Genomic DNA, 27,958 nt, shown 5'->3' on the forward strand with positions numbered 1-27,958 from the left:
GTATTATTAGATACAAGTACAAGATCAGAGAAGACATATTTAAGTTCTTGAAGATGACAGGATTAGTTGACAAGGTGATTAAGAAAGTATATGGCACAGCTGGCTTTATATATTCTAGACAGAAAAATAAATAGATCATGCCAAACCTGTTGGGGGTCAACTGGTGTACTTATGACAGCTTTGAATGCCCGATGTTAAGGGAATGAAGTGGGGCACCCAAAAGGGAGAAGGAATTGGAATTTGTACCCACAGCAGATTAAATCAAAGAATGATCTATAAAGCTGCTCAAAACTTTGAGGGATATAATTGAGCAAAGAGGGAAACTATTTCAGCTGGTAGATAAGTTAATAGCAACTTGAGGGAAAAGGAGAAGAATTTCTTCACTGAGGCGATTGGCAATGTCTTTAATACACTGCCTGAAATGAGGTAGGATCAGATTTTATAACTTCCTTTACACAGCACTTGGGCATGCATCTCAACAGGACTCATTTGTAGATTCCTGGGAAATGGGATTCACTTGAACTATTATTTTAAAGAGTCAGCCAAGTCATGAACTGCCAAATGGAAGTAAGATTCCATTACCTTCTGAAATGCAGCATCCCTGGTACTGCCTCAGCTGCAATTAACTACATCAGCAGAGTACAGAGACTTGCTTAGCAACCGCTACACACTTAACCATGAATTTATCAACAACATCTTCAAAAGAAGATTTAACAGCTCACTAAAACTACATGGGCAGTCACAGTATCATTCAGTTTGGATAATTGGACTGTGAAATTCAAGGCCAGGAACCCTACATCATCACTTTATCTGAAGAGTAAGAGGAAAAGCTGAATGGCATTTCTGTTAAATCCCTCGGCCAACAACTTGCTTCATTTGCCTGTAATTTACCAACTGAGTTTTTTTTTCCCAACTGATTTGATTACGCCCAATGATGTGCTCTGGTTTCATTGATGACTCATAGGCCTACTTCACCAAATATATCTCACTGAGGTTTATGGAGAGGCATTCTCCACGCTGTTGTTTTTTCGATTCCAATCTATAAGAAATTTAGAGCACTCAGTACCGAGCACAACCCTTTTGGCAAATCAATTTGCAGAGGATGGAAGTAGAGTCAATGATAAAATGGAAATGTTCCTCTGGTAATCTGATTGGTGCATTGAAATTAAGATCAATATTTTCTTTGGCAGATCAAAGTTTTATCCTGGTAAAATTCTTGGTTAACGAATCCAGAAAAGCTATTGAACAGCATAATGGCAATTGTATTCAAAGTATGCTTATCTTCTGATCGATGGATGCACTGGCTGGAAAAAAAGACAGAGCACAGACATGGAGGGAAATGAGTGAGAAACAAAAGATGTGTGCAATTACTTGAAAGAAAATGAAGATGTTACCCTGGAATTCATTAAGGGAAAACATGAACTATAAATACATTACAGTTTCTATGATTACCACCAAAACTGTCCACCAGATGCAGCAAAAACATTTAAACTTCCAGTCTCAACTTCAAGGGCAGCAGAAGTAATTAAATTGAAAAGAAAGCGAGAGGTAGAGGTAGTACACTCGTGAATTGTTCAGGCATTTGGGGATCAGACCGAATTGAGAGGATTGATCCTTTGGTGTGTTGTTTTATAAAGGAACACCATTGCAAGAGTCAAATTCACATCAGCTTTACAGCAGCATTTACCACAGGTTTTGAAAATAATTTGCAATACAGTGCTAATAAGGGAGTGGAGGAATAAAAATCATTACACGTGATGAATGCCCTGAAATACACGACCATGCAAATATTGGTAATCTTTGCACGAATTTAAAAAAAATGAATAGAACTGGGAAGAATGTTGAAAACATCTGTAAAACGTGCAAGTAGTGGCTTCTCTCCAACTGAAGAAGATCCCATCACAATAGAAAGTCAACCAAAAATAACTGCTTTTGCCAAACACTTAAAACAGACCCCTGAAATTAATTTCAAAAATAAAACCTGATGAATCAGGCAGTACCGCTACACCTGAGCTGAGAACATTGTAATTCAATAACTCACTAGTGTGTGCTCAATACAACATCGAGGGGCGAGCTGTCCACACAAGTACAATATTTCAACACATTAATTTAAAAAGTGAAAATTGAATCAAGATCCATTGATAGGTCATTGCTTCAACAACGAATGAGGCACTCAGGCCCAATTCCACATTTACTACGAGTTAACTCATCTCAGCCAGGGCACAGAATGTAATAACCTGCCAACTCCAAATTCTGATCAATATTCAGCTAAATCCTCAATCATTAAATGTTGGTTCGGTACACAAGACCAAGAATCTCCCACAAATGAAGAGCCTGGGAACAACTTCAGGTGTGAATTGAACAAAATAAAAACGTGGTTATCTGGAAATATTTGATTATTACCAAATTTTTAAAAATCCAATTGAATGAAGTGGTGCTTTAAATAGTTAATATAAGATCATTTTTATATGTAACATGGGATTTTCGAGATTGCATTCTTAAGCAGAATTTATTACACCAATGGTGTCTGAAAATAAGTATCTTTTTTTCGTATTGTATGGTGTTCCAGGATTTTCTAAAATGACAGTATATTTGGAACTGCAATAACCACAATAATTACTTTGGAGATGATGTTCCATTATATATTTTCCCAATGATGTTCTATTTCACCATTGGAATTTACATGCAGACCCGACCTGGGGTTGGGAGTGCGGGGCCTCAGAGAGGCCAAGATTCAGATGACCGACAGTAACTCCTGATTCTTGAACTCAAGTAACCTTGGACCTCCACCAACGATTGACGTTCCTTCCCTGCCTTATATCAGGGATTTTACCAATAAGTGTGGGAAAAGTAACTTGCACCAAAAGGTCATCAGTGGGGTTGAAAAATCACTATAATTTTGGAGAAAAAAGATTTCCAAACTCGTCTATTAGAAGGAAGAAATGACGGGCCACAAGACAACAGCACCAGTCGCAGAAAATGTATTCCTCCATGCGTTTTATTTTACACGCGCCCGGCGTCTCCATATAACATAGGAAGGCGATCTCCTTACCGTCGCATCCTCTCCGGCATAGTGACTGATAACCCGTAACCCTCCCGGGTGTTTTAGAGCCCAGCTCGTGATGTTGTACACCTTCCTCTCAATCACAAGCCACTTGTCCGTCCTGCTATTGTGCTTCTGAATCTCTTCCCACGTGTAAAGGGTTATTTTTTTCTCGCATTCTCCCTCTTGTTCTCCTTTCTCCCCACCTTTCCCCATGCTGGCCTTCCTTCTCGTTTCTTCCTTTAAACCCTCCCCCTCCCTCCCCTCTCTCGCTCTCTTTCTCTCACTCGCTCTTTCTTTCTCTCTCCCTCACTCTCTCTCTCCCTCGCTCTTTCTCTCTCCCTCACTTTCTCTCTCCCTCACTTTCTCTCTCCCTCACTCTTTCTCTCCCCTTCTCACTCTCTCTCCCTCACTTTCTCTCTCCCTCACTCTTTCTCTCCCCTTCTCACTCTCTCTCCCTCACTCTTTCTCTCCCACTCTTTCTCTCCCTCACTCTTTCTCTCCCTCACTCTTTCTCTCTCTCTCTCACTCTCTCTCCCTCACTCTCTCTCCCCTTCTCACTCTTTCTCTCCCCCTCTCACTCTTTTTCTTTTTCTCTCTCTCTCTCACTACCCTCTACCTGCTCTCCTCGCTTTAGTGCTTCATCTTATATTTCCAGCCCGCCCAGCAACATCCTACAAGAATTAACCATTAATACGATGCTGTATCCTAGGTGATCAGCAGAGTTTTTGCACCAATCAAGTCGCTGTCTCACAGCTCTCGTCTGCAGGCATTGGTTCAATTCCGATCTTTCGAACGAGTTAGGGGCTGACACTTCTCTTAAGACTTTTCAAGTAAGCCCCAGTCCAATGAGATTGCGATCAAAATGGCTCAGTAAAAATTCTTTGCTGAACTGCTCGAGTCGTCATTTCTTCCCAATGTAGTCTCTTTTTGGGTCTTCCTCCTTTGAGCCCGGACACATCGGAAAGCTTCGCAGGCAGGACTGATAAGTTCGCTGGTCCGGACATTGTAAATTTGGACCATAACCCTGTTTATGTAGCTCATCGTGAAACTGGAAAGCGCCTCCCTTTCTGTTCGATGCCTCTATAATTTTCTTACTCCAAAATACTGAAGGAAATGATTAAAATTCCATTCAACATCGATGTTTTGATGACAGCAATTTTTTTTTAAAGAAACTGGCCATTTAATTGATATTTGTTTCCTTGTTTCCACAAAGAGGTTGGCGCATTATGTTAAAAAGGTTCAGATTCTGGAAACAAATTAAAACCAAATGCTGGAAACACTCAGCAGGTCCAGCAGCTTTTGAGAAGAGAGAGAGCGTTCAGATCAATCAATGACCCTTCATCAGGATCAGACTTTATTGTCATGAACAAGTAATGAAACCATCTTACAACATTACTGTAAAAACAAACCTAAAAATAATAGTGCACAAAAAGTAGTGTCTTTGGTTCATTCATTATTCGGGAATCTGATGGCGGTGGGGAAGAAGTTGTCCTCGTGCTGCTGAGCGCTCATCTTTAGGCTCCTATACCTATTCCTGATGGTAGCAGAGAGAAGAAGGTGTGGCCTGGGTGGTGGGGGGTTCTTTGAGGATAGAGGCTGCTTTTTTAAGACACCACCTCATGTAGATGTCCTCGATGGAGCCTGGTGCCTTTAATGTCACATGCCATGTTAACAACCCTCTGGAGTTTATTCTTGTCCTGAGAATTGGCGCCTCCATTACCAGGCAGCGATGCAACTGGCTCTCCACGGTACACCTGTAGAGGTTTATGAGAGTCTTTGGTGACATACCAAATCTCCTCAAACACCTCACAAAATATAGCCGTTGACAAGTCTTCTTTGTGATTGCATCAACATGGCGGATTGTTGGAGATGTTGACACCAGGGAATTTGAAGTTCTTGACCGTCTCCACTACTGAACCCTCGATGAGGATGGAATCATGTTTCCCTGATTTCCTCCTGACATTCATAATCATCTCCTTGGTTTATCTAAATCTCTGGGGCAGCAGAATAGGCAAAGATTGAAAGAGGCATTGTCGCCTTGGCATCACATTCATTTTAATGCAGTTAACCTTACCTATCAATATTTTAGGCAGATCTATCTGTGTAGGTTCCCCTCAATCTTTCCAAGTAGGGGGAGATAATTCAGTTTATATAGGTTTTGTATATTCTTATATAACCTTATCCCCAACATTTAATCCCCTTTTGTAGCTACTTAAATTTACTCTCATTGATATTCCTCATAATCCCCTTTTGTTAGTGGCATTATTTCACTCTTGTCATAATTAATTTTTTATCCCAAGATTTTACCATAGACTTCAGTTTAGTCTATAACCTGGCCAATGACCCTACTGGTTTTGTCAAATATATCAACACATCATCCACAAATAAATTAATTTTGTGTTCTTCCTGGCCCACTCTAAATCCTTTGCTGTCTGGTGAATGGCTTCTGCTAACCGTCCAAAAGCCAACATGAATAGAGCCAAGGATAGCAGACAACCCTGTCTACTTGATCTGGTAGGTGTGTGGGAAAGCTGGAGATATTTGCTTGTTAGTGACAATTTTGGCCCTGGGTTTATGATATAAAGCCTTAACCCAATTTATGAATGACTGTCTTATCCCAAAATTTTCCAGCACTTACACCAAGAAATCCACTCCAGTCTATCAAAGGCTTTCTCCACGTCTAATGATATGGCTATACTTGGATCTGCCCTTGACTGTGCCAAATATATCACATTAAGTAGCCTAATTAAATTATCTGCCAATGGTCTTTTCTGCACAAACCCCAACTGATCTGAATGTATTAACTTTGGTAAATACTGAGTCGGTCTGTTTGCCAGAACTTTGGCTATTATTTTATAATCTGTGTTCAAAAGGAAGGTTGGTCTATAGGAGGATGCCTTTAGTGGATCCTTGTCCTTTTTAGGAATTACCATAATTATTGCCATTGAAAAAGACTCCAAGAGAGTATCAGTCCCAGCTGCCTGTTCCACCACACCCAATGAACAGAGGTATCAACAGGTCCTTGAACTCTATATAAAACTCGGGATGAAAGCCATTCTCCCCCAGAGACCTGTTAGTTTGCAGCGAGTTCAATGCTTTTACTATTTCTTCCTTGGAGAAAAGAGTGTCTAATCCTTCCTGCTCCTCGGGCTCTAAATTTGACAATTCCAAATTAGACATGAATTCCTCCATTTTGTAAAAATCTCCCATTGACTCAGATTTGTAAAATTGCATATAAAACTGCCGAAATACTTCATTTATTTTTTTGGTTTAGAAGAAATTCTGTTTTCCCCTGTTTGGATTGCATTAATTGTCCTTGCGGATTCCTCTGCCCTCAACTGTTGGAACAGTACTTTATGGGCTCTCTCCCCTAGCTCATAGTACCTTTGTTTGGCTATTAGTAATGCTTTTTCCATTTTGTATGTTTGCATAGTATTGTACTTGAGCTTTTTATTTATTAATGTTCTGTACTTCTCCTCAGAACCTGTTTTGGTAGTCCTTCTCCAATTGAGTTATCTCTTGTTCCAATTCATTGATCTCCCTCATGTATTCTTTTTTTTTAATACCTTTAGTGTATCCAATTATTTGTTTTCTCAGATAAGCTTTTCATGTATCCCATAGCAGAAATTTGTTGGCAGTAGAGGTACAGTTTGTCTCACAACATATTTCTATTTGAGCTCTAATAACTACAAAATTCCAATTTTTTAAATAGCAGTGGGTTAAGGTGCCACCTATATGCCGTAGCTTGTTTATCTGCCATGGGAATAGTTAAGGTCAAAGATGAATTATCTGATAATAGCCTTGCTGCATATTCACAGTCTACAATTCTGCCCTCCAGCTGGGCCAAAGCAAGAAACAAGTCAATTCTGGTGTAAGAATTGTTTCAAGTAGAAGGAATAGTCCCTCTCCTTCAGATGCCATCTTCTCCAAGTGTCCATCAGATTTAACTCTTTCATGAGTGCCTCGATTGATTTTGCCTCCCTGGTTCTTGTCACGTTCTTAGCTGATTTGTTCATTACTGGATTCAGGCAAAAATAAAATCCCCTCCAATTAAGACATCTTCCTGCCCTTCTTCCAATTGCAAAAAGACATTTTGTATAAATTTTTCATTGTCAAAATTGGGGCATATATATATTCATTAGAGTCCAGGATTTTTCCTTTTAAATTGGCTACTCCCCTGGCCTTGAAGCTAAAGCAGGATGCTATCACTTGTCCCACCCAACCCTTTTTTAGTTTTTGATGTTCGCCACTCATAAGATGGATCTCTTATAAAAAGGCCACATCCACCTGCATTTTTTAATGTGTGCCAAGACTCTCTTCCTCTTCACCTATCCATTTAAGCCATTGAGATTAAAAATTTAATTGTTTTGTTCATTGCCCCAGTGCTTTTTCCCTTAATTCTTTCCTTTCACCTCTTTCTCTCTCTCTTTTTTCTTTTTTTTTAATTTTTTTTATTTTTCACACTATAAACCATATTGATCAAGATACATACATATTCCTTTTTAAATATATAGTGTTGTTTTCTCCCCCCCTTCCCTCCTCCCCTCCCTCCCTCCCTCCCTCACCTCCCCTCCCATTTATTTAAAGATCAGAATATAAGATACATTAAACCTGTCAAACAATGTTGTCACTCAATAAAAACAAACAAGAATTTCCACTGAGTCAATTCTTTTCATTCCCTTCTCCTTCTGTCATTTTAGGTGGTAGATGTCCACGGTAGGTTTTCTCTATTGTGTTTCATGGATGGCTCCCATATTTGTTCAAATATTGTAATGTTATTTCTTAAATTATAGGTTATTTTTTCTAATGGAATACATTTATTCATTTCTATATACTATTGTTGTATTCTCAAGTTATCTTCTAATTTCCAGGTTGACATAATACATTTTTTTGTTACAGCTAGGGCTATCATAACAAATCTTTTTTGTGCTCCATCCAAATCGACTCCAAATTCTTTGTTTCTTATGTTACTTAGGAGGAAGATCTCTGGGTTTTTTGGTATATTGCTTTTTGTGATTTTATTTAATATCTGGTTTAGATCTTCCCAAAATATTTTCACTTTCTCACATGTCCAAATTGCATGAATTGTTGTTCCCATTTCCTTTTTACAGCAAAAACATCTGTCAGATACTGTTGGGTCCCATTTATTTAACTTTTGAGGTATAATGTATAGCCTGTGTATCCAGTTATATTGTATCATACGTAACCTCGTGTTTATTGTATTTCTCATAGTTCCGGAGCATAACTTCTCCCATGTTTCATTCTTTATCTTTATGTTTAGATCTTGTTCTCAGTTTTACCATTTGTTTCCTCATTCTCCTTTTCTTGTAGTTTAATATACATGTTTGTTACAAATTTTTTGATTATAATTTTATCTGTAATAACATATTCAAAATTACTTCCCTCTGGTAACCTCAGACTGCCTCCCAATTTGTCCTTCAAGTAGGATTTCAGTTGGTAGTATGGCAACATTGTATCGTGAGTTATATTATATTTATCCTTCATTTGTTCAAAGGATAATAATTTATTTCCCGAAAAATAATTTTCTATTCTTTTGATCCCTTTTTTCTCCCATTCTCTAAAGTAAAGGTTATCTATTGTAAAAGGGATTAGCTGATTTTGCGTCAGTATTAGTTTTGGTAGTTGGTAATATGTTTTATTCCTTTCTACATGAATCTTCTTCCAAATGTTGAGCAGATGATGCAATATTGGAGAATTCCTACGTTGTACCAATTTTTCATCCCATTATATAATATATGTTCAGGTATCTTCTCCCCTATTTTATCTAGTTCTAATCTAGTCCAATCTGGCTTTTCCCTTGTTTGATAAAAATCTGATAGGTATCTTAATTGTGTGGCTCTATAATAATTTTTAAAGTTTGGTAGTTCTAAGCCTCCTTATTTATACCATTTTGTTAATTTATCTAGTGCTATCCTCGGTTTCCCCCCTTTCCATAAAAATTTCCTTATTATTTTCTTTAACTCCTTGAAGAATTTCTCTGTTAAGCGTATTGGTAATGTATGAAATAGGTATTGTATCCTTGGGAAAATGTTAATTTTAATACAGTTTATCCTCATTAGTGGATAATAATTGAGTTTATATAGATGGCCGAGGTTTTCATTTATTAGTATACCTAGGTATCGCATTGCTTGCGTTTGCTATCTGAATGGTGATTCTTTCTTAAATTTTGAGAAACCCGCATTATTTATTGGCATTGCTTCACTTTTATTTGCGTTAATCTTTTACCCCGACACTTCTCCATATTCCTTCAATTTCTTATGTAATTCTTTTATTGATATTTCTGGTTCTGCTAAGTATACTATAACATCATCTGCAAATAGACTGATTTTATATTCCTTGTCTTTTATTTTTATCCCTTTTATTTTATTTTCTGTTCTTATCAGTTCTGCTAGTGGTTCTATGGCTAACATGAACAATAAGGAAGATAGTGGGCATCCCTGCCTTGTTGATCTATTTAAATTAAATTGTTTTGATATATATCCATTTACTGTCACTTTCGCCAATGGCCCCTTATATAATGCTTTAATCCAATTAATGTATTTCTCTGGTAAGCTGAATTTTTGTAGTACTTTGAATAAATAATTCCATTCTACTCTGTCAAAGGCCTTCTCTGTGTCTAAAGCAACCGCTACTGTTGGAGCTTTATTTCCTTCTACTGCATGAATTAAGTTAATAAATTTACAGATATTGTCTGTTGTTCGTCTTTTTTTAATAAATCCAGTTTGGTCTAGATTTACTATTTTTGGTACATAGTCGGCTAATCTGTTTGCTAATAGTTTAGCTATTATCTTATAATCTGTGTTAAGTAAAGATATTGGTCTATATGACGCTGGTGTGAGTGGATCTTTCCCTGTCTTTGGTATTACTGTAATTATTGCTGTTTTGCATGAATCTGGTCAGCTTTGTATTTTATCAATCTGGTTGATTACTTCCAGAAGGGGAGGAATTAAAAAATCTTAAATGTTTTATAGAATTCTATTGGGAATCCATCCTCTCCTGGTGTTTTATTATTCGGTAGTTTTTTTTATTATCTCCTGTATTTCTTCTATTTCAAATGGTTTTGTTAATTTATTTTGTTCCTCTGTTTGTAATTTCGGTAGTTCAATTTTAGTTAAAAATTCATCTATTTTATCTTCTTTCCCTTCATTTTCAGTTTGATATAATTGTTTGTAGAATTCTCTGAAGTTTTCATTAATCTCCGTTGGAAGATATGTGATTTGCTTGTCTTTTTTACTTAATGCCAATACCATTCTCTTAGTTTGTTCTGTCTTAAGCTGCCACGCTAGAATTTTGTGCATTTTTTCTCCTAGTTCAAAATATTTCTGTTTTGTCTTCATTATGTTCTTCTCCACCTTATATGTTTGTAGTGTTTCATATTATATTTTTTTATCTGCCAATTCTCTTCTTTTAGTTGTGTCTTCCTTCATTGCTAATTCTTTTTCTATATTTGCTATTTCCCTTTCCAACTGCTCTGTTTCCTGATTGTAGTCCTTCTTCATCTTAGTTACATAACTTATTTTTTGCCCTCTGATGAACACTTTCATTGCGTCCCATAGTATAAACTTATCTTTCACTGATTCCGTATTTATTTCAAAGTACATTTTAATTTGTCGTTCAATGAATTCTCTAAAATCCTGCCTTTTAAGTAGCATGGAGTTTAATCTCCATCTATACATTCTTGGTGGGATGTCCTCTAACTCTATTGTCAATAACAGGGGTGAGTGGTCCGATAATAGTCTAGCTTTATATTCCGTTTTCCTAACTCTCTCTTGCATGCGAGCTGATAACAGGAATAGGTCTGTTCTTGAGTATGTTTTGTGTCTACCCTATTAATATGAATATTCCTTTTCCTTTGGGTGTTGTTTCCTCCATATATCCAAAAGTTGCATTTCTTGCATCGATTTAATTATAAATTTGGTTACTCTGTTCTTTCTGTTAATTTTTTTCCCAGTTTTATCCATTTTTGAATCCAAATTAAGGTTGAAATCCCCTCCTATTAGTATGTTCCCTTGCGTGTCTGCTATCTTCAAAAAAATATCTTGCATAAATTTTTGATCTTCTTCATTAGGTGAATATACATTGAGTAAATTCCAAAACTCCGAATGTATCTGACATTTTATCATTACATATCTCCCTGCTGGATCTATTATTTCCTCTTCTATTTTGATTGGTACATTTTTACTGATTAATATAGCTACTCCTCTAGCTTTTGAATTATATGACGCTGCTGTTACATGTCCTATCCAATCTCTCTTTAATTTCTTGTGTTCCACTTCAGTTAAGTGTGTTTCTTGTACGAATGCTACATCAATTTTTTTTCTTTTTTCAGTAAATTTAGAAGTTTCTTCCTTTTGATTTGGTTATGTATTCCATTAATATTTAAAGTCATATAGTTCAACATAGCCATTTCATACTTTGTTTATCTTTCCTTTCCATTTCCTCATCATCACCTTTCCTTCTTATCCATTTCTGCATTCTTTTTTTGAACACATTATAAGACAACATTTCTAAAACATAAAATATTTCCATTATTCTCCTATCTAAAATTCCTTTAACCCCACTATCCCCTCCCCTTCCTGAGTTGCCCTTTGTCCCTTGTCAGGCAACCACATCTCCCCTCTCCATTTGGATTTGCGAATTCACTCGCAAGCATTAACTGATTTCGCAGTAACTGCAATTTTCCCCACCCAGCCCCCCCAGAAAAGATTTTAATCTTCATATATAACAAAGGTCACTCTCTTAATTTCCCCCATACTTCCTTTCTTCCCTTTCTTTCCCTTCTTAGTTCTTACCTATACTCTATTTTTTTATATATATACATACACACATACATATAGTTTGTGGTCATTTTTGTTCTCGTTACATATCTTCATCTCTCTGTCTGTTTTGTAGTTGTTCTGCAAATTTTCGTGCTTCCTCCGTATTGAAGAATAGTCTGTTTTGCTGCCCTGGAATAACTATTTTAAGTACCGCTGGATACTTTAGCATAAATTTATATCCTTTTTTCCATAGGATCGTTTTTGCTGTATTAAACTCCTTCCTCTTCTTCAGGAGTTCAAAACTTATATCTGGATAGAAAAAATTTTTTTGACCTTTGTATTCCAGTGGTTTTTTTGTCTTCTCTTATTTTCCTCATTGCTTTCTCCAATATATTTTCTCTTGTTGTATATCTTAGGAATTTTACTAGAATGGATCTTGGTTTTTGTTGTAGTTGTGGTTTAGGGGCTAATGTTCTATGCGCCCTTTCTATTTCCATTTCTTCCTGTAATTCTGGTCTTCCTAGGACCCTGGGGATCCATTCTTTTATAAATTCTCTTATATTCTTGCCTTCTTCATCTTCCTTAAGGCCCACTATCTTTATATTGTTTATTCTATTATAATTTTCCATTATATCTATCTTCTGAGCTAACAGCTCTTGTGTCCCTTTCACTTTTTTTATCAGATTCTTCTAATTTCTTTTTAAGTCATCTACTTCCATTTCCATGACTGTTTCTCGTTCTTCCACCTTGTCCATTCTTTTTCCTATATTTGACATGATCATCTCTAATCTATTCATTTTTTCTTCTGTACTTTTTACTCTTCTTTTTATTTCACTGAATTCTTGTGATTGCCATTCTTTTACTGATTCCATATATTCTTTTAAAAAAAAATATCCATGTACTTGCCCTTCCCTTCATCTTCCATTTCTCTGTGTTCTTCCTCTTCTTCTGAGTCCACTCCAGGATCTGTGTCCTTTACCTCTGTCTCTTCTGGCTTTCTTGTTGGTTTGTTTGTTTTATTTTGTTGGGTATTTTTGGTCTTCTTATTTTTACTAGAAGTGTCTTGATGCTGGTCTTCTTCCTCTGAGTTGGTCATCTGTTGTTTCTTTGATTTCTTTTTACTCTCTTCTTTCTTGTTCTCATTATTTTCTATGTTTTCCTCATGCTGCTTTGTTGTGGTTGTTAATTTCAGCTGTGGAGATCGACTCCTCAGCTGGTCCCCCCTCCCGTCAGTGTTATTTTTGTCTTGGGAATCGCGCATGCGCGACTCCTCGCGTATGCGTGGATGCGCACTTTTATTTGGCTCCGTGAGCCATTTTTGTAGTCCCGAGTTCGGGGCTTCAACTGACCTTAGGGAGCGGGCTTCTCTGTCCACGGCAGGCCTCCTCGTACAGGTAAGGCCTTCACCTTCTTCTTCCGACGTCTTTTCTTCTTCTCTTCTTCCCGTTGCTTTTGGCTTTTCTTTCTTCGCTGCCATTTTCTCCACACCTTTACTTTCACTTTATTTTGGCTTTTGTGTTTGTGCCTTTGTTTTTTCACTGTCTTTTTTTTACTTTTCCGGAGAGGGCTGGAGTTCCCTGACCGGCCACTACTCCATCACGTGACTCTCCCTTTTCACCTCTTTCTCAAGATATTTACCTTTCACCCAGTCCATGATGCTCTTCCTTTTGGTTCTACCGGCCATGCTGAAAATAAATTATTGGAAGGTAAAGCAGAAAATAAGGAACAACCAAACAAGAAACATATAATCCTTGCACCTTCCCCCCCCCACTACCCAATCTTCCATTCCCACGTTTTTTAAAATAAAATTTTTCACACTATGAACCATATTAATCAAAATACACACAAACATTTCCCTCTTGAACATACACAGTGTCATTTTCTCCCTTTCCCCCCCTTCCCTCCACCTTTCCACCCCCCTCCAAACCCATTAAACATTCAAGATATATAATACAATAAACCTATTAAACAATGTCATCACACAATGAAAATAAACAAGAAAATTATATCATCTGCTTTTACACCCTGGGTCAGTTCACTTATCATTCTATCATTTTAGGGGGTGGAGGTCCGCGGTAGGCCCTCTCTGTTGTGTTCCATGTACGGTTCCCAAATTTGTTCAAATAATGTGACTTTATTTTTAAGTTATATATTATTTTTTCCAATGGAATACATTTATTCATTTGTATGTACCATTTCCGTACTCTCAGGCTCTCTTCTGATTTCCAGGTTGACATTATACATTTTTTTTTGCTACAGCTAAGGCTATCATAATAAATCTTTTTTGCGCTTCATCCAGTTTAAGGCCTAATTCTTCACTTCTTATATTACTTAGAAGAAAGATCTCTGGATTTTTTGGTATGTTGCTTTTTGTGATTTTATTTAATATCTGATTTAGATCTTCCCAAAATTTTTTCACTTTCTCACATGCCCAAATTGCATGTACTGTTGTTCCCATTTCCTCCTTACAGCGAAAACATCTATCTGATAATGTTGGATCCCATTTATTTAACTTTTGGAGCGTGATATATAGCCTATGTAACCAGTTATACTATATCATGCGTAACCTCAAAATTATTATATTTCTCATAGTTCCGGAGCATAACTTTTCCCATGTTTCATTTTTTATTTTTATGTTTAGATCTTTTCCCCACTTTTGTTTGGGTTTACAGCTTATTTCATCATTTTCTTTCTCTTGCAGTTTGATGTACATGTTTGTTATAAATCTTTTAATTATCATTGTGTCTGTAATCACATATTCAAAGCTGCTTCCTTCTGGTAATCTCAGTCTGCTTCCCAATTTGTCCTTTAAGTAGGTTTTCAGTTGGTGGTATGCAAACATTGTACCTTGAGCTATTCCATATTTGTACTTCATTTGTTCAAATGATAATAAATTATTTCCCAAAAAAGTTTTCTATTCTTTTAATTCCTTTTCTCTCCCATTCTCTAAAGGAAAGGTTATCTATTGTAAAAGGGATTAGTTGATTTTGCGTTAATAATAATTTTGGTAGTTGGTCATTTGTTTTTTTTCCTTTCTCCGTGAATCTTTTTCCAAATGTTGAGTAAATGGTGCACTACTGGTGAACTTCTATATTGCATCAGTTTTTCATCCCACTTATAAAGTATATGTTCTGGTACCTTCTCCGATATTTTATCTAGCTCTGTCTTAGTCCAATCTGGTTTTCCCTTTGTTTGATAAAAATCTGATAGATATCTTAATGTGCTGCTCTATAATAATTTTTTTAAGTTCGGTAGCTGCAAACCACCTTGTTTGTACCATTCTGTTAACTTATCTAGCGCTATCCTCGGTTTCCCCCCTCTCCATAAGAATTTCCTTATTATTCTCTTTAGTTCATTGAAGAATTTCTCTGTTAAGGGAATTGGTAACAATTGAAATAGGTATTGCATCCTTGCGAAGATATTCAAGCGGACATACCAGTGTTAGTGGTAAATCTTTCCAATGTTCTAAGTCTTCCTGTAATTTCTTCATTAATGGCTGATAATTTGTACAGGTGGCCTAAATTATTATCTAATCTAATTCCTTGGTATCGGATTGCTTGTGTTTGCCATTTAAATGGTGATTCTTTTCTAAACTCTGTGTAATCCGCATTACTCATTGACATCGCTTCACTTTTTTTGCGTTGATCTTGTACCCCAATATTTCTCCACATTCCTTCAATTTCTTATGTAATTCTTTTATTGATATTTCTGGTTCTGTTATGTATACTATGATGTCATCTGCAAATAGACTGATTTTATATTCCTTCTCTTTTATTTTTATCCCTTTTATTTTATTTTCTGTTCTTATCAGTCTGAATTTGAATTGCTTTTCGTAACTCTAATTGAGCTCCTGTAATATTAGAACCATTATCAGAATGTAAATTTTTTACTTCACCACGTCTGGCAAAGAACATTGATAAAAGAGTCTGTATCAAGTGATGATGCTACTTCAATATGAACTGCTCTCGTAGCCAAACAAGTAAAAATAGCTCTGTATCATTTTTTCAACACTTCTTTGTTTAACTTGCAAAGGACCAAAATAATCAACTCCCACTTTGGTAAATGGGGGTTCATCAGGTGAAACTCTGCCATTTGTTGTTGTCCAGGTTTAATATTTGCACATTGACAATTAGTACATTTTGATATAAATCTTTTGATCAATGTTGAAGCACTAAGTATCCAATATTTCTGACATAATTCTGATAACACGTATTACAACCACCAAGACCTGTTTACTCGTGTATATGTCGAACAATCAATTCAGAAATGTGAAATTTCTTAGCTAATATAATTGGATGTTTCATTTCTCCTGACATTATTGCTTTTTCCAATCTTCCTCCTACTCTAATATATCATTTACAAGAATAGGATTTAGCTTGTAAACATGACTTGCATTTGTAACATTCAGATTCTTCTTCAATTTTGATATCTCATTATCAAATGCCATTTTCTGACAAAAACAAATGATCTCCAATTCAGCATTCATCAACTCTTAAGTAACAGCTCTTTCAAGACCAGATTCTCTTTTTTGATATGATATAAAAACATAGTTTTTAATCCAAGAATTCCTGCTACTGTCCTTTTCAAATGAAACCATGAAGAATAATACCAAATTAATTGAATAATCAGATCATTCTCATTAGATATTTGAATAAAATTCACATTAGTGTTTTGGATTTCTCGATCCTCATTTGAAAATTCTTTTAACTCTTCTGGATTTTGAAGCCATTCTTCTTGAGATTGCAAAAGAAATTGAGGACTGAACACTCAAGTGTTGGCTCTTTTCAGAAACGATTGAACTTTTGATCCTTGTGAAGCCATATCAGATGGATTATCCACTGTTTTAAACATATCTCCATTGATTAGCATGTGAAACTTTCTTGATCTCATTAGTTCTGTTAGTCACAAAGGTATGAAACCCTATGGTTTTGTTATTAATGTATTTATGCACTGATGTACTATTAGTCCAAAACATAGAATCTGTTAACTCCATCTGTAATTCTCTTCTTAACACAGTGTCCTTTTTGCTCGCCATAGTAGCAGCAGTTAATTTCATATGAGGTATGGTGACTGCCTTTAATGGAGCCACTCTGGCTTTTCCAATTACAAATTCACAATGTACTCGCTCTTGGTTATTTCATAGTAAAAAAAAACTACCCCACTTGCATGAGCAAAATGGTGTAACTGAGCAAATCTGGCAATACCAAAGTTTATGGATTTAAAACATCTGTTGACTTCAAAAATTTCTAACATTTCAAGACTCTCAATCCAATTCATCCAATCTTGTGCGATAGAATCCCATCCAAATTTTCTTCTGCACAATTCTTGCAGAATTTTCTTGGCTATTAATACTCTTGGTGCCAATATTCCAAAAGGATTATATATTGATCTTATGATCAAAAGAATACCTCTTCTTGTCAAAGGTCGTTCTTTCAAAACAATCGTGAATTTGAAAACATCAGATTGAACACACCATTGAATTTCCAGAATTCTTTCAACAGGTAGAACTTCACAATCCAAGTTAAGATATTTTATCTCCTTTGCTCTTTCTGCCTCAGGAATTATAGCCAACATATCTCGACTGTTGCTAATCCATTTTGTAAGGAAGAAACCTCCTTTATTACAGATATCTTTTAACTCATGATAAAGATCTATTGCTTCTTATCTGAAGCCACTGAAGTAAGACAAATATCAACATAGAAATTATTTCTGATGATGTTTATAGTTTGAGAACAAAATTGCTCTTTGTCGTCTTCAGGACATTTCCTGAGAGCAAAATTTGCAAAACTTGGTGACAAAGTTTCTCCAAATAGATGAACTGTCATTCTGTATTCAATTATATCTTTACTGTAATTGCCATTAGGCCACCATAACAAATGTAGAAAATCACAATCTTCTGATGGTACTTTCATTTGATGAAACATCACTTCAATATTTGTACCAATTACAATAGGCTCTTTACAAAATCTCATCAATACCCCTATTAAAGTACTGGTTAAGTCTGGACCTGGTAAAAGTTGAGAATTCAATGAAATTCCTTGAAATGATGCTCCACAATCAAATACTGCACGTAGTTTCTCCTTTTGTGGATGTATAACTCCATGATGAAGTAAATACAATTTTTTTACCATCTTTATGTTCCAAGATATCTTCTGATACCTTTTCTACATAACTCTTGTCCAACATAACATTGGTATATTCCAAATGAAAGGAAGAATTTCTCTTGAATTTTCTCTTCAAATTCAGCATACACTATTCTGCAATTATTTTATTGTCTGGCATCCAAATTTACCTTTTCTTCAAAGGTAACACTATGCAGTAAAGACTTGTTTAACAGAATTTGAAACTAAATCCAGAAACTGTTTATCCTCCTTCAGAGGTTCTTGAATATCTTTGAGACATTCAGGGAAATCAATTTTGAACTGCTGTTCCCATAGATCGTTAAGTTTGACAACTGAAATTCTGTTGACATTTAGATTTGATGACTTTTGATCATTATTCATTTTTCCTCCTAATGGTCCATTAATTGTCCACCAAGCAAGATTCTCACGGCATAAGGTCCATCATTTTGACTCCTTATTACTTCTAGAGATTTGAGAGCCTTTGGTACATCTAATCCAGTTAACATCTCAATTTTAGCATCAATTGTGGATAAGCAAACATCTTTTAGATGATCCCACTGTTTAATATCATCCTGATAGGAAACATTTTCCTTATTCACAGGCATAGTCTTCTGAGTATATACACTTGGAAGATCACAAAATTCATTGCTATTCAATCCAGCAATCTATAAACCTGAAACTATATTAGTTTCAATGTTCATTTCATCATTCATTGTCTACAACAAGATTTGTGATCGTTCACCATGAAGATTAAGTTTATTCATCAATTCAACAATACAAAATTATGCAGTACTTCCTGGATCAAGAAATGTGTGGGTCTTCATTAAGAAGCTTCCTTTTTTAGCTTTAACCTGCACAGACACTATTGAGACAGCTCTGTCACTGGCCCCAGTAAGCCTGTTTGTCTGAACCGAAGCTGAGGCATTCTCTTTGACTGTGTCTTTAGTCTTGGATTCAGATTGTTTGACTTCTTTCTCAACTTTACTTCACTGTGTATGCAATAACTTGGGATGCTTTAAACTGAGTCGCTTATTACAAGTTCTGTTGATATGTCCTTTACACAAGCAACCAAAATAAGATAAATTAAGATGAATTCAAAGAAAAGTATTCTTCTTCGAAGAATGAGATGCAAGCTCTCAGTCCGCTTGGATATTATAACATATAATGTCATAGTCACTATGGTAACACTACAAACAATATTTTTTTCTTAAAGGGATAGACACAAAATTAACTACGAATCAAAAACACAAGGTTTTAACCTTTACAATTGGGTCCCTCTCTTCTACCTCCTCTTTCACCCTACAATTTTTATATTGTTTCTTTTACTTAGATTTTCAAGTATGTCTAATTTTTCCCATATTTTTTACTTTCTCCATTACCTAGGTATCCCTGTCACTTTCCAGTCTCTCCATATTGTCTTCCACCCTTTTGACCCTTTCTTCTACTATTGTCACCCTTCCTGAAAATTCTCCCATAGCTTTCTTGACTTCTTCCAATTCCATTGATAAATCTTTTAAAACTTGTTAAATTCTGTTTGCTGAAGCTTCTACGACAGTCTTCACCATTTCTTTTACGTTTTTCACAAAAGCCCCTCTTTTTCTCTCTGTTCCATTTTTCTTTCTCCTGTCTGTGAAGTCAGGGTGTCCACTTCATCTGCGCCACTTGCTGCGCTGCTGCTTCCCAACACTCTCATCGGAATAAACCTCTGAACTTCCTCTGGCCCCTCGATCAAAACGTTAACAGTTTCTCTTTCCACAGATGCTGGTTAACTGGCTGTATTCTTCCAGCATTTCTATGTTTTTTTTTGTTGTTGAGAAAACAAGCATATTTTAATTGCACTGAGGGGGAAGGTGGAGAGGAGGATATTAGGTTGTCCAAGTAAAGTAATAGTTTTCTGTGCCAGCAGTTAACCAGAAAAGCAACAAAAGGACGCAATGGAACTGCTGGCTGCAGACTATGACAGTAGCCGGATATCTAAACAAAAGAGGTGGCAAATTCTCAGCAGATCATGTAGCTGAGTTCTTGCTGCGGGTGTGCGACTATACAACAGAAGTGGCCATTTCAGACACAAAAAAGAAAAGACCAGTTACCTGAAAGTTTTGAATTTGGTACGAGTCTTGAGTCTGCAAGATGTCCTGAGCCTGAGAGAGAGAAAGAGAGTATAGAAGAGAGAACGAGTAAAGGTGACAATGGCTTGAAAGCGAACAAGTGGAATTTTATATGAAAATAGACATGTGAGAGGGTTACAAGAGTGGCAGCTCAGATGAAGTGATGTAAAATATTCGTCGGTGTCAAGCTACAAACGACGTGTTACACAGTGGGACTATTCTTTTCAGTGACATTGACATTTTTTTCTCTTGGCATTTCAGCAGTTATACAATCTGTAACTAATGAAAGTTGCAATTTTGTGTTTGAATGGATGATTTGTTTCCTTCAGTTAAAGAGATACGAAGAGTCAGGGATACAAGCAAGTCTTCTTGTTAAAGTGGCGTGGTTGTACGTTAGGGCTGACAGGGAAGAAAAAAAGTCTTGGAACAAGGAACTATTCTGCGGAATCACCCGATTCGGAATGCCCAATAGGTGGGAAATGTGTGTGCTGAATGATCAACTCCAAGAGCGCAAGTGTGCTACTTTTGCAAAAGTATCCTCGTCTGCTCAGATCAGATATAATAAAGTTGTATTGGACAGATTTGTACATAAGCAATTTCTGTTTCATGATAGAATTTTTAAAGTATGGTATATGGTGAACTGGCAGACAGGAAACGACACCCCACATGAGAAAGAAACCTTGTTGGGCAAGTTTGCCGGTCTGCAGATCGTGGAGCTGAGCGTCCGCTTTGCAGTCGCGCTGACGAAGTGGCAGCAAAGGGTAGATAGGTGGCAGTCCGCGATATTTGCTGCCACCGAGTGTCGAGCAGCGCGGCAACGTGAATAAACCTCTTCCAGTCTCCCTGACCTGGAACCGCGGCCAGAGCACAGGTTACGCATGCTGATTCGTGGAATTAGCACAATGAAGCATGGGCATCAATTTGAATTGTGAGCTGGTACTTTAGATAGGTTTTTTAAAAATTATAGACAGTTAAACATATCAATTGTTATCGTTCATATTAAAATGTCCATTTCACCATCTCTGGTGAATTTAAGGATATCAGAAAATGTGTTAATCATTAGAACATCTTCCTTCACCTCGTGGTTAACTTTCCTGGACCTTGTTTTAATTCTTTATTGTAAAAGCTTGATTTCAACTCTGGGAATCTTGGGAATGTTTCCTGTCACCCAATTCTTAATCCATTGAGGAATATTACTCCTTCTCAACCTGGTTTAAATGTGCTCCCTACCCTCTTATGTAGGGACATACGTGGAAGTCTTCTGAAAGTCTGGAGCACCTCATATATGATGTTTCCCTCTCTATTCCACCAGATTCACAGAATTGTACAGTACAGAAACAAGCTTTTGGACCACCATATCCATGCTGCTCCTTCTGCCCATCTAGACTAATCTCACTTGCACTCATTAGGATCATATCACAAGACCATAATGTTATATAGAGAATTTAGGTTAAAATGACTTAAGTTAAAATGTGATGATTAATCATAAACAGGGAAGCCAGAACGGACAGAGAGTTTACTAGCAGTCAAGGACAGAAGGAGCTGCTGAATATGTTTTTTTAAACCTATCTTTTCATGGTCATAGTGAGAGACATGCAGGAGACAAAGGATTGATAAGAAGGGTGAGAAACAGAATTTAGTGTATGTAGAGTTCGCAGCGTACGTAACGAACGTGATAATTAAAAATGCAGTTGTACTTAGAATGCTTTTGCAATACTAACCAATTAAAACAGTATTAATAAGAAGGGGAAGGGCAAACAACAAGGGTATAAAAATGAATGCACTGTATGTATCGGGGCTTAACTGGTGAGAAACCAGTTGAGTCCAACTCTGCAGACTTGTAAATAAAGCTTGTCGTGTCATCAGTTTTAAAGAGACTCATGTGTGAGAAGTTTTATTTCTGACAAATGGGGGCTCGTCCGGGATCTACACTCCGGCCGTGAGGGGAGGCGAGAAGAGGGACATCGGAGGCGGTGCACCCCGCTGAGTTCAGCGGCTCCTAGTCCCTTGCTCGTCGCTTCGGGCGGCTTGAGCGAGTGGTATCCGGATAGGGTGACACGACAAGACGGAGAGGAGAAGGGTGACGGTTCAATCCCCGGGAAGACACCGGTAAGTGACGACTTACGATTGTGGTGTGGGGATTGGGTAACAGGTGTAACGGGATACACCTGTTTGGATAAAAACCTAACGGAATAGATTAAGTATACATCTTTTGTCGTTGCGTGAGGACCCTGTCGCGGGACTCTAGGATAGACCCCAGGGAAACCTCGGCGGTAACCGAAGGAGGGACAGCACCTCCGACGAAGTGCCGAGAAGAGAGGGGTCAACCCCAGGAAAACCTCAGCGGTAACCGAAGGAGGGACAGCACCTCCGACGAGGCGTCTGAGAGGAAGGGAGTAGGGTCCAGAGCGAGAGGGTCCTCAGCAACGATAAACAGATCTAGGTGGGAAAATGGGAGGATCAAAATCTAAGGGCTCATCTGAAAATTCAGGACAATTCCTGGGAGTTCCCCTTGACAGCCCTTTGGGGAGAATGTTTGAAAATTGGGATAGTAAAAGATATCGAGACAAAAACAAGAAAAAGATGGTCCAATATTGTCTCCTTTGGTCGAAACAACCTATTAAAGGTTCCTCGGTCTGGTGGCCGAAATTTGGATCTGATGAGGATTGGGTTAGACAAGCATTAAACATATATGTAAATTCGAGACCAAAGGTGAATCAAGAAGAGTCAGCATATGCATTTTGTTGGGTTCCCTGGCCAGGATCCTTAACAGAATGTTTTAAATTGAGAGTGGCGGGAGAAAAGAAATGGGAACCTCTGGACAACCTTCCCCCTCCTTATATTCCCCCGGTGCCTACTGCGCCCGAGGAAAGCTTATTACCAGAGGGGAAAGGTGATGAATCTGATTGCCCCGAAAGGGGCCGGGAAAAAAAGGATGAATTAAGGGAGTCGGACCCTAAACTTCCACCGGTAAACCGACCCTGGACAAGATCCCAGACTGGTCCAGGACCATCAAAATTTTCAATAAGCCTAAATCCCCTGAGGGAAGTTCCTATGGGAGGACCGGGAGGGGCAACGGGATATGTGAATGTTCCCCTAACTAGTACAGAGGTGCGGGGATTTAAGAACAAAATGAAAAAGTTATTAGAAGATCCTATAGGCTGAACAGCTTGACCAATTCCTGGGACCAAACACATATACGTGGGAAGAGATGCAGGCAATAATGGGAATATTATTCTCACCCCAGGAGAGGCAGATGATTCGACGGGCTGCCCTCCTCATGTGGGAATATGAACAACCTGGGGACCCCAGACCCCATGAACAAAAATATCCCTTAAATGAACCCAGGTGGGACAAACGAACACCCGATGGATTGGCAAGTATGAGACAATATAGAGAGTGGACAATTAAAGGGATACGAGAGGCTGTGCCAAAGGGTCACAATTTCACCAAGGCATTTGGGAACCACCAGGGGAAAGACGAGTCCCCTACTGATTTTTTGGAGAGGGTGAGAAAGAATGTCCAACAGTATGCGGGCGTGGACCCTAGTACACCAATGGGTGAACAGCTTATTCGAATTGAATTTGTTTCCAAATCATGGCAGGACATTAGAAAGAAACTAGAAAAGGAGGAGGACTGGAGCGAAAAACCCCTAAGTGACCTGTTAAAAAAGGCGCAAAAAGTATATGTGCAGAGAGAAGAAGAAGATCAAAAGAGGGCGACAAAGGTTATGGTACAGACTATCCGACAGATGAATGCTGAATCCAGAGGGGAAAGAAAACAAAACCTTCCTCTAAACAATCCAAGATATCCAAGAGAGGGAAGACCCCGGAGGTTCGTTAAGTGCTATTACCGCAATGAGGAAGGACACTTTAAGAGGGAATGCCCCCGATACAAGAGGGAATTGCGTGCCCTCGAACTTATGGAAGAAGATTAGGGGTGTCAGGGGTTCCAAATGTTAGGGACCAAATATAAGAGGGAACCCCTGGTAAAACTAAAAATTGGTCCCAAGGGAGAAGAGGTGGTGTTTATGGTGGACACAGGAGCGGAACGAAGTAGTGTAATAACTGTGCCAATCGGAACTGAACCTATAAAAAGTAATTTGACAATTTCTGGGATAGAAGGGGCTCCCAGAATGGTATCAATAATTCCCCAAGTAACAGTGAAACTGGAAGAAAGAGAAGGGGTACAAGACCTCTTGTTGTTACCGTCGGCTGGATTTAACCTCCTAGGAAGGGACTTACAGGCTCTCCTAGGTTTGGGTGCTCTCCCTGTAGACGGAGAAGTGAGAGTCCACCTCTGTGCTTTAAAGGAAGAGGATGAACGGCAGATTGACGAGAGAGTCTGGTATAAGGAGGGAAATCGAGGAGGTCTGGACATCCCACCTTTACATGTCACATTAATACCAGGTCATCAGCCGGTAAGGAAACGTCAGTATCCTATTTCTTTGGAAGGGAGAAAAGGGCTACAGCCGGTAATTGAGACTCTAATATGAGACGGACTATTAGAAGAATGTATGTCACCTTATAACACCCCTATACTCCCAGTGAAAAAGTCAGATGGATCCTATCGCCTAGTTCAGGATCTAAGAAGTTTGAATGCTATTGTTCAGACCCGCCACCCAGTGGTGCCTAATCCCTATACTATTATGAGTCGGATTCCCCCAGACCATGAGTGGTTTAGTGTTATCGACTTGAAGGATGCCTTCTGGACGTGTCCATTAGAAGAGGAAAGTAGAGATATGTTTGCGTTTGAATGGGAAAATCCATGGACAGGTAGACGGAGACAGTTTCGGTGGACTGTATTGCCCCAAGGGTTCACTGAATCTCCAAACCTGTTTGGACAAATGCTAGAACAAATCCTGGTGGACTATCCACAATCTGATGATTCCCAACTAATGCAGTATGTGGACGATTTACTATTATCAGGACCCAAGGAACAAGAAATGAGGGGAGATACAATTAGACTCTTGAATTATCTGGGGAAAAAGGGTCTACGGGTGTCCAGGAACAAGTTACAGTTTGTTGAGAGAACTGTGATATATCTGGGACACCAGATAAGTAAAGGACAGAAACGGATTACCCCTGAACGGATTGCGGGAATCACTAGAATGCCGTTACCCCGTAATAAGAAGGAAATAAGACAATTCCTGGGACTCTTAGGTTACTGTAGGTTATGGATAGAGGACTACTCAGCTTTGGTGAAGTTTATGTATGAAAAACTGACAAATGAAAATGAATATCCATTGAAATGGACCCAGGAGGAGGAGGGATGGTTCGAGGACTTGAAGCATCGCCTGACACGAGCCCCAGTACTCACTCTGCCCTCTTTAAAACAGCCCTTCCAGCTATTTGTCACTCATAACCAAGGAACAGCTGTGGGAGTTTTAACACAGGAAAAAGGCGGTCAGCGACACCCAGTGGCTTTCCTTTCCAAAATGATGGACCCAGTGTCTCGCGGATGGCCGACGTGTATCCAGGGAGTAGCGGCTGCTGCTCTGTTGGTAGAGGAAGCACGTAAACTTACTTTTGGAGGAAAGATGACTGTGTACACCTCCCATTCTGTGAGTGTTTTATTAACACAAACTGCCCATCGATGGCTGACTGATTCTCGCATATTAAAGTATGAAACCATTTTAATGGTTGGAGAAGATTTACAGTTTGCAAAAATTAATAGCTGCAACCCAGCTCAATTTTTATACGGCAGTGAAACAGAGAAAGAGGTGGAGCATGACTGTGTCGAGTTGACAGATCTTCAGACCAAGACCCGAGAAGACCTTTGCGATACTCCGCTGGGAGAAGGATATGAATTCTACATTGACGGCTCCGCCAGATGTGTTGACGGAATGAGAAGAAATGGGTATGCTATAATAGAAGGAAATACTTGGAAAGTAGTAGAATCCACGAGACTACCCGGAAGATGGTCAGCACAATCCTGTGAACTATATGCCTTGCAGAGAGCCCTCAGAATACTGGCAAAGAAAATTGGAACGATTTACACAGATTCCAAATACGCATACGGGGTAGTGCATACCTTTGGTAAGATCTGGAAGGAGCGTGGTCTAATTACATCAAGAGGAAAGGAATTGGCACACGAACAGATGATTACTCTGACTCTAGAAGCCTTAACATTACCCCAAGAAATAGCAGTGGTCTACATACCAAGCCATCAAAGGGGAGATAACCCGACAGCAATTGGAAACAGACTGGCTGATGAAGAAGCCAAAAGAGCAGCCATGCAACAAGAAGTCCGTTTGCTGACTTTAATCCCAATAAGGCAAGGCATAAAGACAGCTCCCATTTTCACTGCTAAGGAAGAAAAGAACATGGATCAGCTGGGCGCAAGCCAGTTACCTGATGGAACATGGAAAACACCAGATGGAAGAATTGTTCTAAATAAAGAAATAACTCGCAATATTTTAAAACACCTGCATCAACAGAGCCACTGGGGCACCCAAGCCTTATGTGACACAGTGCTTCGAGAATATGTGTGTAAAGGAATCTACACCTTGGCCCAACAAGAGGTGCAAAATTGTTACCTATGCACAAAAATTAATAAGAAGATAATGAGGACAGGGACCATGGGAGGTCAACCATTAGCCATACGCCCTTTTCAACGTATCCAGATCGACTTCACAGAGTTACCTCAAGTTCAAAGATGGAAATATCTGTTGGTGATAATAGATCACTTTACCCGATGGGTAGAAGCCTTCCCAACAATAAATACTACAGCCTCTACAGTAGCTCGCCTCCTCCTAGAGCAGATAATCCCCAGATATGGTATAATGGATTCTATAGACTCAGACAGGGGTCCACATTTTTCTTCAAAAATCCAACAATTGATTTGTAATGCATTACAGGTCTCTTGGAAATTACATACCCCTTGGCATCCACAAAGCTCAGGGAGGGTTGAACGTATGAATGGAACCCTAAAAATGCAATTGACAAAATTAATGGTGGAAACTAAAATGCCTTGGATAAAGTGTCTGCCCCTGGCTTTATTGAGAATTCGTACTGCCCCACGAAAAGATGTAGGGTTGTCCCCTTATGAAATGATGTTTGGGCTTCCCTTCTGGAGTACAGTTGAGGGGTGTCCCACCTTGGGGGAAGGGGATATATTTGTTAGGAACTATTTACAGGCACTGTCACGCTCTCTTGCAGATTTACGAAAGAGAGGACTATTGGCACAAACACCACCTTTAGACTTTTCTTTACACAAAGTGGAACCAGGAGACTGGATTCTCATCAAGACCTGGAAAACTGAAAAACTCCAGCCCCAGTGGGAAGGTCCATACCAAGTTCTCTTAACTACAGAGGCTGCAGCACGAACAAGAGAGAAGGGGTGGACGCACGCATCCAGATTTAAGGGACCTGTAGAGGCGCCTCAGGACCCTGATACGAACTCAGATTGGACTTGTGTTCCTGGAGAAAAACCTCTTACCTTACGATTTCGCAGAAAGACTTGATTCACAATGTTATTGTTATGTTCTTTGATTTTTCTTAGTTTGCCTATGTCTTTATCAGGTGTGAAATGTAAGAAATGCAGAGACACAGTGGTCCTGTTTCAGGACCACATTTGGGGAAGAAAGGAAGGTAATTTCATTTCCCATACCTCAGTTCCTGAGAAATGCTGGGCAGAAAATACCACCCAACATCCATATACCCCTTGTGTGGAAAAAGAAGGAAATAATATGGGTCATTATATACAGATTCCTAATACCACTCCTTTCCCACTTAACGGTTGGAAGGGTGACTCAGGCCCACCATGCCCTGATGGACTCTGGTTTTGCATACACCAGCGTACTGTTCCAATGAAAAGTTCCACTCCACACTCGAAAATGCCTGTCCCTTTAAGACAGCCGGACTTAGTTCGAGTCCATCCAAATAACCATGTAAGTTTCGG

At 38.5% G+C, this 27,958-nt stretch overlaps 1 protein-coding gene across 5 annotated transcripts in view; it reads right to left on the reverse strand.

Annotated features, from left to right (window-relative positions):
• fads2 (fatty acid desaturase 2) overlaps positions 1-27,958 on the reverse strand; it is a 79,958-nt gene that overhangs the window by 32,937 nt on the left and 19,063 nt on the right. Inside the window, exons 1-2 of one of the 5 annotated variants that reach the window (XM_069899268.1) lie at positions 20,039-20,133; positions 13,465-13,511 (exon numbers count right to left, since the gene is read on the reverse strand). The exons of 1 other annotated variant lie outside the window; for it this stretch is intronic. Coding sequence is in view for 2 of the 4 variants with exons in the window: in XM_069899261.1 (XP_069755362.1) it covers positions 3,053-3,259 (207 nt within the window). In the remaining 2 variants the exon portion in view is untranslated. Of the gene's footprint in view, positions 1-3,052; positions 4,012-13,464; positions 13,512-20,038; positions 20,134-27,958 lie in introns of those variants that run through there. 3 more of the 5 variants (XM_069899276.1, XM_069899261.1, XM_069899248.1) reach the window with 3 other exon arrangements.

The sequence above is a fragment of the Narcine bancroftii genome, chromosome 1 (assembly GCF_036971445.1).
Source record: "Narcine bancroftii isolate sNarBan1 chromosome 1, sNarBan1.hap1, whole genome shotgun sequence".
In the NCBI taxonomy this organism is placed as follows: Eukaryota; Metazoa; Chordata; class Chondrichthyes; order Torpediniformes; family Narcinidae; genus Narcine; species Narcine bancroftii.